Genomic DNA, 12,055 nt, shown 5'->3' with positions numbered 1-12,055 from the left:
CTCTTTTCTGTTGCTGATCAAACAGCTCTGTCAGTTTAGCCATCTTTCTTGCTTTCTGTGCTGTTTTTATCCCTTCTTCCTCACTCTGTTTTCGCTCTGTTTTCTCTCTGTTATGTTTAAAACAAAGGAAGCAGTGAACTTGGTGTCAAATTATGCAGATCTCCTCTGGGCAGATCTGAAAACAACACATCATCTTATTTTTGCAATTGTTGCACCCATATTTGGTAAGAAAATGAACAGGATTATTTACCTTTTGAGCAATGTTGAATTTTGTTCATTCACAGTTGTCTTAGAACAGTAAATATTGGATTACAAAGGCTAAATCAGTTGGTGCTGGTTGCAAAAAAGATTACTCCAAGATGCTGTAGTATCAACCAAAACATACAATAATGGACATAAGCTGAACACATTAAGTAACCAACAGTCAAATTAATATAGATACCACTCATAAAAGCCGGTAGTCCAATTTCAAGGAGGCATGTGACATACTAAGATGACCGCCTGATGTGTAATCTTACACACAAGTCTATGAGCTGAACATTAACCCAGCACATACAATGCAATTTGAGCTCATTATGTAAGCCAGGAAGGCATTACGTCAACAGTTTAGCACTCAGGCTGGATAAGAGGTTGGGTCTCCTGCTCGGACAGGAGCCAGGAGAAGAAAGCTGAAGATATATATTTTTTTTTATCTGGATAGTGATCGGCATTTACTTCCATTAACCATTGGTCTGAACAACAGAGCAGAAGAAGAAGTATCTTAATCATGTTCAACTCATGCATGGTATGTTGAGCAATTACATCAATTGCGGCCACATCTCTGTATTGTTCTAAAAGGAGTATACAATGAGAGTCAGTCAGTATGGTCAGTTATGTTTAATTGAATTATGGGTCAGTACTGCCTGGTTGTCACCATCACATCACTTGCACATCTCTTCCAAGCAAACGTAAAACCCCCAAGTTTGGGCATATTTTAGTATGACTCAATGCTGTTCCCTGATAAAATTATCAGAATACCTTCCTTAACAACCAGTGGCTAGAATACTAATAATAACCTTTTGAGCTATGCAAATCTGCAAGGAAGGACTCCAGCAGTGTCAACAAATAATACATGTTTTTGGTTAGTTTGTGAGAACTTGCTACATGCCTAAAAGGTCAGTAATGCTTAAGCCAGGTCCAAGGGGGCCTATTGGAGCCTCATGAACAGATGGTGTTGGTGTTACAAGCTTTTCTGAATGTGTGTGTGAGAGAGACAGAGGTGTCTGTCTGCTGAATCCCTCAACAGACACAATGGAGATGGTGTTATGAGCAGTTTTGAGGCAACCCTAACACCTCTTCTTCCAATAGGTTTTTTGATGCCAAAAGCCACACGTCAATAGTAGTATAACATTTCCTGCATGTGCTTCATGTTTAAATGTAATGGCAGTACACCAGCCTCGTCTGTGAAGCCACCTCAGGAAGTGGTTGGTGGCAAAGGTTGGCTCAAGATGTTTTGCCTAAAACTAGCTTTTGAAATGTGTCTGAAAGTCGTCTCAAACCATTGCAAAGAGGAAATAATTGTAAATGTATCCCTGACGGTGTTTTTTTTTAGTGAAGTTACATTTTCTAAATGACAATAAAGTTTAAGCAATAAGAAAACAAAAAAAATAACTCTTGTGTAGTTGCCTCTCAAGCCAAACAACGTTGGTTTAATGACTTAAACACTGCAGCAGGTTGCAGCACATGACTCCCTCCACCTGCTCCCTTGCTAGACTGAACTGTTTCACCTCCAGGAATGCTGGTCATACTTTGACACCAGTGTTTGGTAAATAGCAGCTCACATGCATGGGAATGTACACACAGACACACATGCAGAACCATATCCTACCACAAAGGTATTCCCTGCCCCGTCTCACTGAAGCTCACTGACCAACAATTTGAATGCCGCTTTTGAATGTGTTTGTTATTTTGGTGGCGAGTGAAACAGACTTAACTGTTCTTTTTCCACCCCTCCCCACCAACCCATTTACTATAAACACTTGTGTTTAGGGACGCTCCCTGCTCCCCAATAAAAGGCTATAATTAGGTCCAGCTCTGTGTGCATCTGCCTGACCCATCTATCCGTAAGATCAGGCAGAAATCCTCGACTGTCTATCTGTTTGTCCAATCCCCTGTCATCTTTATAGCCCCACTCAATCATCCCAGGGACACAGTTTCCCCCAGAGGAAGAGGTGACTACCAGAGCACCCCGGGAAGACCTGCTTGTACCCACAGCGAAATACAAATATGCAACAACATCCTTGACGATATTACCTCAGATGACCAGCATTAATAAGATGAGCTGAATGAAACCAAGTGTTACCTAGCAACAGCCATAGAGCAGGGCTGCCAGTAAAAACAGCTTAACTGTTACTTAACTGCTGGACAGTGTTTCCTGCCAGAAGAAATGCAACAGTGCTAGAGTCTGTAACAGTTTAAAATCTACTACCCTAAATCCCCAACATGGTGATAAACATGCATTATTTTTCAGCTACTTATCTTGAGTTGCTTTAAGGTCAGTCTCTGTAGTAACTTGCACAGCATTAGCTTTGATTGTTGACTAATACAGCCTTTATTAGTTAAGAAATGTTTAGTTGATTGTTTTTTTTTTTTAAACAAATTAGGTATTACTTTTGGATAGTAATGACTAAAAATGGTAAAAAAAATAAAATGACAATTAAAGTTAAACTTCCTTTATTGTTATTAAATTTGAGCTTGGCTAATCGGCTTCATCAGGACTGTGATCAAACCACCTTGTAGGTCTGCAACACAAGCAAACAATCCGTCACCTGTCATCACGTATTGATTGAGCTGTTGCTTAATTGTGATTGGTGGAGACGAATACATGACATCACCTTTTTCCAACTGAGCCCTGCCCATTTTAAAATGTTGAGAATATTAAGAAAAAGAACACAAATACAGAAATCTGTCCTGTGTTTAACAAAACCGGTTGAAACTTAAGAAAAACAGAAAACTGTGTCTGATGTAGGATCCTGTTACTCATTGTAAGAGGCTGATAGATGAAATGCATTGCTGCAAAGAGACAATGACACAATTCAACAGATCAGAAAATGAATAATACGGGGGGTCTTCACTGTACAGTTTCATGTTGAATTAGGCTCATTGCCTTTAGCAAAATATTAATAGTCAACTAGTGGAGCAGCAGACTGGTTATTCTGGGTGTCACATGTGTAACTGTATGAAAGTACACCAGGGAGGAGCTGCAAACAATATAACAGTGCCGTATATTCCCTGGAGTGTCTTGAGTAGCTGCTTGTTGTCTGGACACACAGTAAATCTGTAGTGGTGGGTGGGTCGTAGGCTGTCTTGGCTTATCTTTGTTGCTCCCTACTGGTGGATGAATGGTAGTTATGGAATGGTGTCTCTTGGCTCTGCCGTGACCACTGGGAAGGATGACAGCGTAAACAGATTTTTTTGAGCTTGCTAGTATATAATTTCTACCTTTTTGTAGGCCGATTACTCACATCTGAATCTTTAACTGAGCTTGTGATTGAGTTGCATTTTGGGTAATGTGATGTCTTGAGAAGAAAGACAAATGCTTGGTGCATGGTCCCCTTTTTAAACTGTCTATTGTGAGTCTAGCAGTGTTAGAGTGCAAGGCCAAATTGGTGTAGTATTCATATTCTGCACTATTCTTGAGATGTCTCAAATCTCAAGTAGTCCAGTTTTAGAATAGAATAGAAAAAATACTTGTCTAACTTTTGCATACAAAAAATGCAGAAATTTGTCTTTGCTTAGATTTAAAAAACACAATACATCACACTGCATAGAAACATGACAGGAGCTGCAATAAAAAGGGCACCAGTTACTTGATATGCCATAGGTCACTGATAGCCCCATGCACGCAGCTTTTTATTCTGATGTGCAAAGTATTTTGACTTAGAAACTAGCAAATCATAATGCTCATTAAATATAAAACCCTTGTAGACCTTTTCAGACATGTTAGTCTGAAACTGGCAGAAAACATGTTGAAATTAGATTGTTCAAGTCTTTTATTCTGTTTTATTTAGACAAAGTAATAAATTGTGTCAGTGCTCAGTTATCAGATTAATAATTCATAAGGTTTATTCAAAGAATTGGTATATTACAGTGAATAAGTTGTGCTGTTGCTCCGCTGCTTCCTTCCTTTAGTACTCTGCTGCACCAGATTGTTTTGGAAGTGTTTTGTTACTGGAGCATGACCTCATTGTCTCTAATGTGCAAATTTTCTGAAATGCTTAAAAGATGTTTGAGGAAGATGTGAAATGTTTCTTCACTTTTCCCATTCACTCAGTCTCACTGATCTCTCTGCATCTCTATCAGTTTATTTCTACCTATAAGTGCATTATGTTAGCTCTTATCTCCCTACTTTGTCTGTCTTCACCTCTTTTGATTCCGCTCACATCTGTCCATTCTTCCTCCCATCTAGCTGGCCGATCCCCCAGCTGGAGCCCAGTCAGATCAGGCTGATAGTCTACCAGGACTGCGAGAGGCGTGGCAGAAATGTCCTCTTCGACTCCAATGCCAAAAAGAGAGGCACGGAGGAAACCCCCATCACAGTGAGTCACATGTTTGTATTGTGTGTGTGTGTTGCCACTTGGAAGCCCATCCTTAGTTTTATTGATGGGAATTAAAATGTTCCAGGTTTTGTTGTAATCAGAGGTCAACTGACGTAGTAGAGAAGATGCAGGTCCTGTTTCAATGTCTATTCCTATTCTTCTTTCCTATATCGTTTTTCTTACCCTCCATATTTCTTATTCTTTTTCTTTGCAGTCACAGGTAATGGTGTTTCTTCTTTGTTCAATTCGCTCCCTGGTAGCATTTAAAAGGTTTTAAAATCTAAGAACAGCCTGAGCAAAGACAAGCAGAGAGATGGTAACTAGCAGTCTCAGAGGCGTGACATGCAACAGAAGTCATGTGACTGTTTAATGGCGCTCAGAGGACACAAGCTGCACCTTATCCTGCTTATCCTGCAGGACGCCTCACTGCCCCACAGTGAACAGCGTCTGACCGAAGGATCAAGCGTGGAAGGCAGAGAACAAGTCCTGTTCATGGGCATGTTTTTGTTTATGAATTAGACTTTCATTTACTTATTATTGAAACAAAAGACAGTAGTAAAGGATGGGATTTCTCCAGTGACATCTTTTTATTTTCTCTGCTCTTTCTAAAAGAAAAGGTCCAGTCTACAAACAACATCCTTTTTCTACAACAAGTCTGCAGGCAGATATCCCCTAAAACAAGTCATTTATTTTTGTGTGTCAGTGAGTGCCTGAGCCTCAGCGTTGGTTAATTGTCAACACACCCATGTCAGCCAGTGAGACACGGTGATAACACATGTTTTACTCCAGCGTCTAGAAGCTATTGTTGCACACACCCTGATAAAGACTGCTAAACATATCAATTATGTCCTTTGACTGCCATTCTTGGGTGTACAGCCTCTCCCATACTTTACCTGTCAGCTGATTTTCCCATGAAGCACTGACTCACGGTCACCACTTTTTTTCCCCTTTTGAATTTTGAATAACCTGCCTAATATTTTCATAACGCTGCCGTGTGTTCCTGTCTGACCCTGACCGGTTTGTTCTGGTGCTCTTATCTCCAATAATAATAGCCTCAGCTGACAGCTCATGTGTAAGCAGCATTCTTTCATCCTCACATGACAGCCCTGTCACTCGCTGACTGTCGTTCTCTCTGTCTTCGCCTGTCCCTGCTCTCGTCTCACCCTCTCTAAATTCACCCCCGCTCAGCATCTTGCTTTTCTTATCTATTTGCTGTCTCTCTTTAAAGTCCTGTTTACTGTCCTATGCTTTTGTAAATTATTCCGGTTATCTTGGTCTTTCCTATAGTATGTCTGTAATCTTTTATAAACCACTGTCTCTACCTTACTTTACCTTTACCTGCCTGCTTTTCTCTCAGCTGTCCATCTATCGACTCATTTCTAATCCTCTTTCACAACTGAAATCTCTCTGACTTTCCATCCTCCCTAAATCTCTCTTTACCTGTCCCCTTGTTTCCTTTTTCCATGCCATTCTCTTCCTGTCTTTGCAGTGTCTTGTAGTTTCTTACGCTCAAGAGCTTAAGATTCTCTGCATGCTGCCTCAATTACTCTCATCTATCTGTCAGTCTGCCTCATTATCATGTCCGTAACCTTGACATCAGACAGAAACGCAAAGAGGCTGTTCACATTTGGTATCAACATCTTTAAGTGATCCGATCACAAGTAGATGGGTGTAAACATCACCAATGCTCATTGAGGACGTGTTTGAGATCTGATAACTCAGAGGTGGTCCGGCCTGCATGTGACCAAATTCTTTCAGCAGTATGTATGCACATGTGTCTTGGGCCACATTGAAGGACCACCTACTCTGCTGAAGTCCTCTGTGAAATCAGAAGAAGTCACAACAACAGGCAGACTGGATTACAGGCTGTCACTGTAATGCAAAATACATATTTGGGCTCTCCCAATGCTTCAACTAACCATTGAACTAGCAACCGCAATTTTCCCTAAACTCCCTTACAAACCATGTGATTATAAGAGTTGTTTGCAGAACTTTGCTACAACGAATTCAAAATTAGTATTTCCTTCTTGTAAATTCGGCATTAAATGCAATACATTTAGTCGTGTCTGTCCTTGTAAAAAGTGACAATTTTGTCATGGCACCACTGTTCCAGCCTGTCTGTTTCCATGTCTAAAGTGCGTCTTTCCTTCCAACATTTAGCAGGTTTTTTTTTAACTGCTGTTTCAACTCATTATATCGTTTAAACAAAATTTATGAAAGAAGGCAACACTTTGTTATAGGTAAACATATCAAATTTCACAAATACAGTAAACAAGCAAGTTTTTCCTCACTCGAATCGAGGGTCTAAGGACAGAGGATGTCGTTCACTGTACAGATTGTAAATCCCATTGAGGCAATGTGATTGATTTTGAGCTATATAAATAAAATTGATTTGAATGTGAATGTTTAACACAAATGGTGCATGTTAATGCCTGGTGTGAACTGACGGGCATAAAGCTGTCCACTTGAGATCGGATCACACAGGATGGGTGTTGATATCAAATGTGAACAGCCTCACACACACCCTGACATTGAAAATTTGATTGTCTGTTTGCTAAACTTTTGGACATTTGGATTTACTGAGGCTCTACATTTGGATTGGACTGGTGCCATATATAGAATCACATAAGAATAGTTGTGCCATGTGTGTTTTATGCAGTGAATGCATAACACCATTAGGCAGTAAAAAGAGTCTGTGCTGTGTATGTACATGTTTCCTGGATCAATGTCAATATTTTTGGTGCATTCTGCACCGTTAGGGCTTTGCCAGACACTGTGTGACTTTTATCACATGATTGTTTTTCTGTTGTTGTTTTTTTTTCCGTCAACTCAATGGAATTTATTTTCGAGAGCTCAACAGCAGGAACAAGCACAGCACAGAGGCTCAGAGAGAATGAGGAATAGAGAAATGGACATAAATGCATGAATGGAGAAACGAACAGGGTTGGTGGGGTGTTGGAAAAGACTAAAATGTAAGGAAAGACAGAGCTGCAGAAGAGTCAAATCAAAAGGAAAGAAATGGATGTATCGGAGGAGAAAGAAAGCTGCAGGAAACAGAGAGGGATGAAGTTGGAGTGGTGGAGGAAGGGAGGGAGGCAGAGAGGGGGAGGGAGGGAGTGATTGCAGTGCTGCTCGATCACGAGTTCCCGAAAGAGTCATATGACTGGCAGTCACATGCTGCTGGCCTCTGTGTACACACCTCACATTGCACTGCAGCGGACGCACACACAAACACACTCAGACACACACCCATGTACACACTCAAACACACGCTCGCTCAGAGTCAGCGTGAGTTCATTAGCATGAGTATGAGTCTGTGCATGTGTGTGCTAAAAAATCACTCACATCAATGAGGGAGAATTGAACAATGTTCAAAGCAGCTTGCAAACACATCTGCAGTGTTTAACTAATGTACTTAAAAAGAGCAAAAAGCGGTAATCCCTCCTCCCCTGCCTGTTTTCCTCTCCTCATCTCATTCTGTTTCTTTGTCTGCCTCTCATTTTCCCCCGTTCCTTTCTCTTCCTCTCTTACATTGGCAGCGACAGTGGTTTCAAGTGAGCCATTACCAGAGCCTCAAACACACACACACACACACACACACACACACACACACACACACACACACACACACACACACACACGTACACACAGAAACTGACACACACCCTCCCCCTCCGCTCCCCACCCTCCTAAATGCATTCCTCTTGAATAGTCTGCCAAGTTGAGAAGGCACATGACACAGGCTGATTGAGCTCACATTGCTTTTAGTTTGCTGTTTACACGACTGCCTCTTGGTTAGGTTTCTATGGTTTTTTGACCAGAACAATTCAACTTTCTTTATGTTTTTCCATTAGAAGTTTACTTGATAAAGGCCAGTAACTTTATATTTTTTGTTAGTAGTTGTTCAGTCGTTATGTTTATGTTGTCAGAGGCCTCCATAACTGAAATCCTCCAGCAATAAAAGCCTCGTGCCTTTGTTATCTAGTCCCACGTGAACGGGCTGTTCCCACATAAAGGTGTGCAAACCTTTTCAGGAGTAAACGCATAAATCAACGTCTGCATCTGTCTCGGTGATTTCATGTAATGTGCATAAATATAGCTAAAGCGATAGAAGTAAATATCAACCAAAAAGCAACATTAAAAGTCTGATAATTGCTGGTAAAGCTACTTGGTCAATAAAAGAGCCGTTTTAAAGGCTTCTCTATATTTGAAAGGGAAAGGAAAAGGAAAAATTCGGCTGATGAAAATATGGAAGTGGTACACTTTATACTCCACCAGTTGTTTATATCTTAATGGCTGCAAACAAAGCAGCAAAACCTGGCGCTTTTTCATCATTAAGTCAAGGTCTATAAGCTCGAATCTATATGGGCATAAAATGAGGAGTAGGCCTTCCAGTGTATTAAATGTATTGTGTTTTACAGATGTAACTTCTGCACAGTTAAATGAGCCTGTTTTCACCCCATAGAGCACCGAGGCCCAGGTGAAGATGTTCGGGAAATGCTGCCAGCTCCGTCCTACGGGAGGCAGCAGCAGTTCCCTGGACAGCTCCTCCTCCTGCACCTCCGAAACCAAGGAAACCAAGGAACAGGGCATGCGCTACCAGGTAAAACATGTCTCTGAGATGCATATGAAGCCACTCATATACACATGTAAATTGCATGGGTATACTTCCTGGTCCAGGTCCCGTTGGAACTATACAAAATATTCAGTTCAAATCTTTTTAAGGGTGACAATATAAAGTATGCTCCTCCTCTCTCACCAGGGTTCGAGGTGTTCGTCTGATGTGGTAATGCTGGGAGAAATGATGTTCGGCTCTGTGGCTATGAGCTACAAAGGTTCAACGCTAAAAATCCATCAGATCAGGTAAGAGGTAAAGGGGTGCATCTGTTCTTGGAAATGGAAGATTTATAAAATTAGCTTTTACATTTTCAATTGTGTGGGGTTATTTTAAAGGTGTTCAATTGTGAGTTAAAATACAGTAAGTTACAAAAGAAGGGAAGGATACAAGAAGAACAAGAAAGAAAAGGAGAAGTTGTAAATTGAGGTGGAACAAGAGGCAAATGAGGCTGGATGTGAAAGATACGCTAACCTGCACTATCACAACAATTAAGCACACATGCTGATAATCTTTGTCCCCGTGCTATCCTCCTATCAGATCGCCACCTCAGCTGATGCTGAGTAAGGTCTTCACCGCCAGGACGGGAGGCAGTGTGTACGGCAGCCTCAACACGTAAGCACACACACACATGCTTATCAACACATACACACCCACTTCTTGCTCTGAATCCTATGGCAATTTTTCAATAAGCCAGTACATGTAGATCTCATCTCATCGCCCTGTCTCTGTCTCAGTTATGGCCTATATACCCAATTGTGCTATGGGTACATGTTTTAAAATCATCCACATACACCTAACTTTTATTCCTGTTTTTCGCCGTTTCATCTTCTACAGGTTACAGGACAGCCTGGAGTTCATTGGGCAGGACGGCAACACACTAAGGCCTGATCAAAACACTGGGGCCAACAGTCTGCTAGGGAACATAGGTAAACACAGAGACGCTTCCAGTTCACTGATCACTTAATAATGACCTTATTTTTTATAACACCTTTTGTTAAACACATGGCTCAAAGTGCTTTATAAATAAAGATAAGTTAAAAATACAGGACAAAGAATGCATCGAAGTGCAGCAGTGCATTAGTGCAAAGCACAGACAATGGTTTCAGACCTGTATTAGGAAAGTCATAGCTAGTTAAAGACCAAAGTGAAGAGACAAGTTCTTAGCTTTTTTTAAAACGTATGGTCTTGGTTTCTATAGTTGGAAGTCCATAGTTGACAAAGGCTGCATTTCCTTGCTGGCTGTTTCTTCTACTGGGGACCTGCAATAAACCAGTAGCAGAGAAACACTGTGTTTTTGAAGGCAAATTATAAAAATAAGGAGAAACTTGTCAATTTTTACTAGAAGGAAATTTTGTTTTTGTTTCGATCATAGCCTCAGTTTCTTCTTCTACTACATATTCCCATATTATTTTGTTCACCTTGCCTCAGTAACTGTCGGTGCTTATAACTACCTTTGAGAATAACCAAACAACTCAACGAAGGGGCACTTTAGTGTATGAAATATTGTTAGTATTTGCAGCGTAAGACCAACTTGAAGTTCATGTTTCGTTTAGTTTACATTGTTAAAGTGTGTTGGTAGAACTGTGAAGAAGCAACTGATTTTGTTTCTGTCTTTCTGACGCTTTAACATTCCCGTTTGAATGCAAACCAGGCTGGATAGACTCTGCCAACAGCTCTCCCATACTGCTCCCCTACACTAGCCCCATGAACAGTTGGGGGACTTTCAAACTGGCCTTGCAAGCACAAGTTTTCTCAGCAAATTAGCACAGTCGACTGTTCTGCTATTAAAAAGACTCACTGTGACTCATCTGGTGCTTCCCTGAAACTCCTGATGATTCTACATGTTAATCTTGGTACAACTCTGATATCTGATTTTCAGATAGAGTAGACTTATTACACAGAGCCCTCCAAGTCTGGCTGAGAGTGTGACGGGCCAAGAATATAAAGAACTGTTGGCAAATTCTATTCTTTTGTGGATTTTCTCTGCTGTCCTCACAGAAAAGACAAAAAGATCAGAGCTGTAAAGCCTGTAATGATTTATTTGTTTGATAGCTATGTTTTCTGTGAGTGATACCAGTCTTTCTGTTTGTCTGATTGACTGACCGACCAACCAACTGGCTGACCAGATGATGGTCAATATTTCATCCCAGACTAAAAACCTCCTGTGACTTGAGCTGGTCAGATGACGGGAGTCAGCCAGCTTTCCTCCTTACTCATTCACTAACCATGGTTCATGTTTTTTTTGTCTCTTCCTCCCTTTCTTCTTTTCCATGTTTTTGTTCGTGCTGCGCAGGATTTTCTCAGCTCTGCAGCCCTCGACGGGCCTTCTCTGAACAGGGCCCTCTGCGCCTCATCAAGAGCGCATCTTTCTTTTCAGGTTGGCGCTTAAAACTGGCCATGACTGACATGTGCCAGTTGCATGCGTGTGTGTGTAGGCTGTACTCGCGGTAGTAATGGTTGTAGAGGCCTCAACTCTCAGCGGCTGCATGCCTGTGTAGTAATTCTTGCACTAGGAGTGGTAGCAGTAGTAATAGCATGCAATATCACAACACATCTGCAGATAACTTGGGTCAAATAGAGGCTTCTTCCTGGAGGTGGTTCCTCTTCTAAAATCAGCGGATGTCTTCCCCTAAATTTGTTCATTTGGCAGATGAGAACATTTGCAAAATTCAGTAATTTTATCCCCAAATTAAATGAACCTCAACAACACAAACTGCCTCTTAGTGAACCACAGAGGGATATTTAAGGGGTCTTCAAACACCTTGTGTTCCTTTGTTTTGCTAATGGCAGTGTCAAATTAAACTTCCTCCTCTGTCAGCCATAAAGCTGTCTTATCATTAAATACATCTGCCAGCACTCT

At 41.1% G+C, this 12,055-nt stretch overlaps 1 protein-coding gene across 4 annotated transcripts in view; it reads left to right on the top strand.

The window, feature by feature from the left end:
- fnip1 (folliculin interacting protein 1) overlaps nt 1–12,055 on the top strand; it is a 43,049-nt gene that overhangs the window by 10,423 nt on the left and 20,571 nt on the right. For 3 of the 4 annotated variants that reach the window (XM_084374317.1, XM_084374316.1, XM_084374314.1), the window contains 6 exons: nt 4,448–4,577; nt 9,043–9,180; nt 9,340–9,440; nt 9,733–9,807; nt 10,030–10,121; nt 11,489–11,572. In XM_084374317.1, coding sequence (XP_084230443.1) covers nt 4,448–4,577; nt 9,043–9,180; nt 9,340–9,440; nt 9,733–9,807; nt 10,030–10,121; nt 11,489–11,572 — 620 coding nt within the window. The remainder of the gene's footprint in view (nt 1–4,447; nt 4,578–9,042; nt 9,181–9,339; nt 9,441–9,732; nt 9,808–10,029; nt 10,122–11,488; nt 11,573–12,055) is intronic. The other variant, XM_084374315.1, reaches the window with a different exon arrangement.

The sequence above is a fragment of the Pagrus pagrus genome (assembly GCF_965226575.1).
Source record: "Pagrus pagrus genome assembly, chromosome: 14".
Lineage (NCBI taxonomy): Eukaryota > Metazoa > Chordata > Actinopteri > Spariformes > Sparidae > Pagrus > Pagrus pagrus.
Note: the sequence above shows the minus strand (reverse complement) of the source record. Positions and strands in the feature narration are given on the sequence as shown.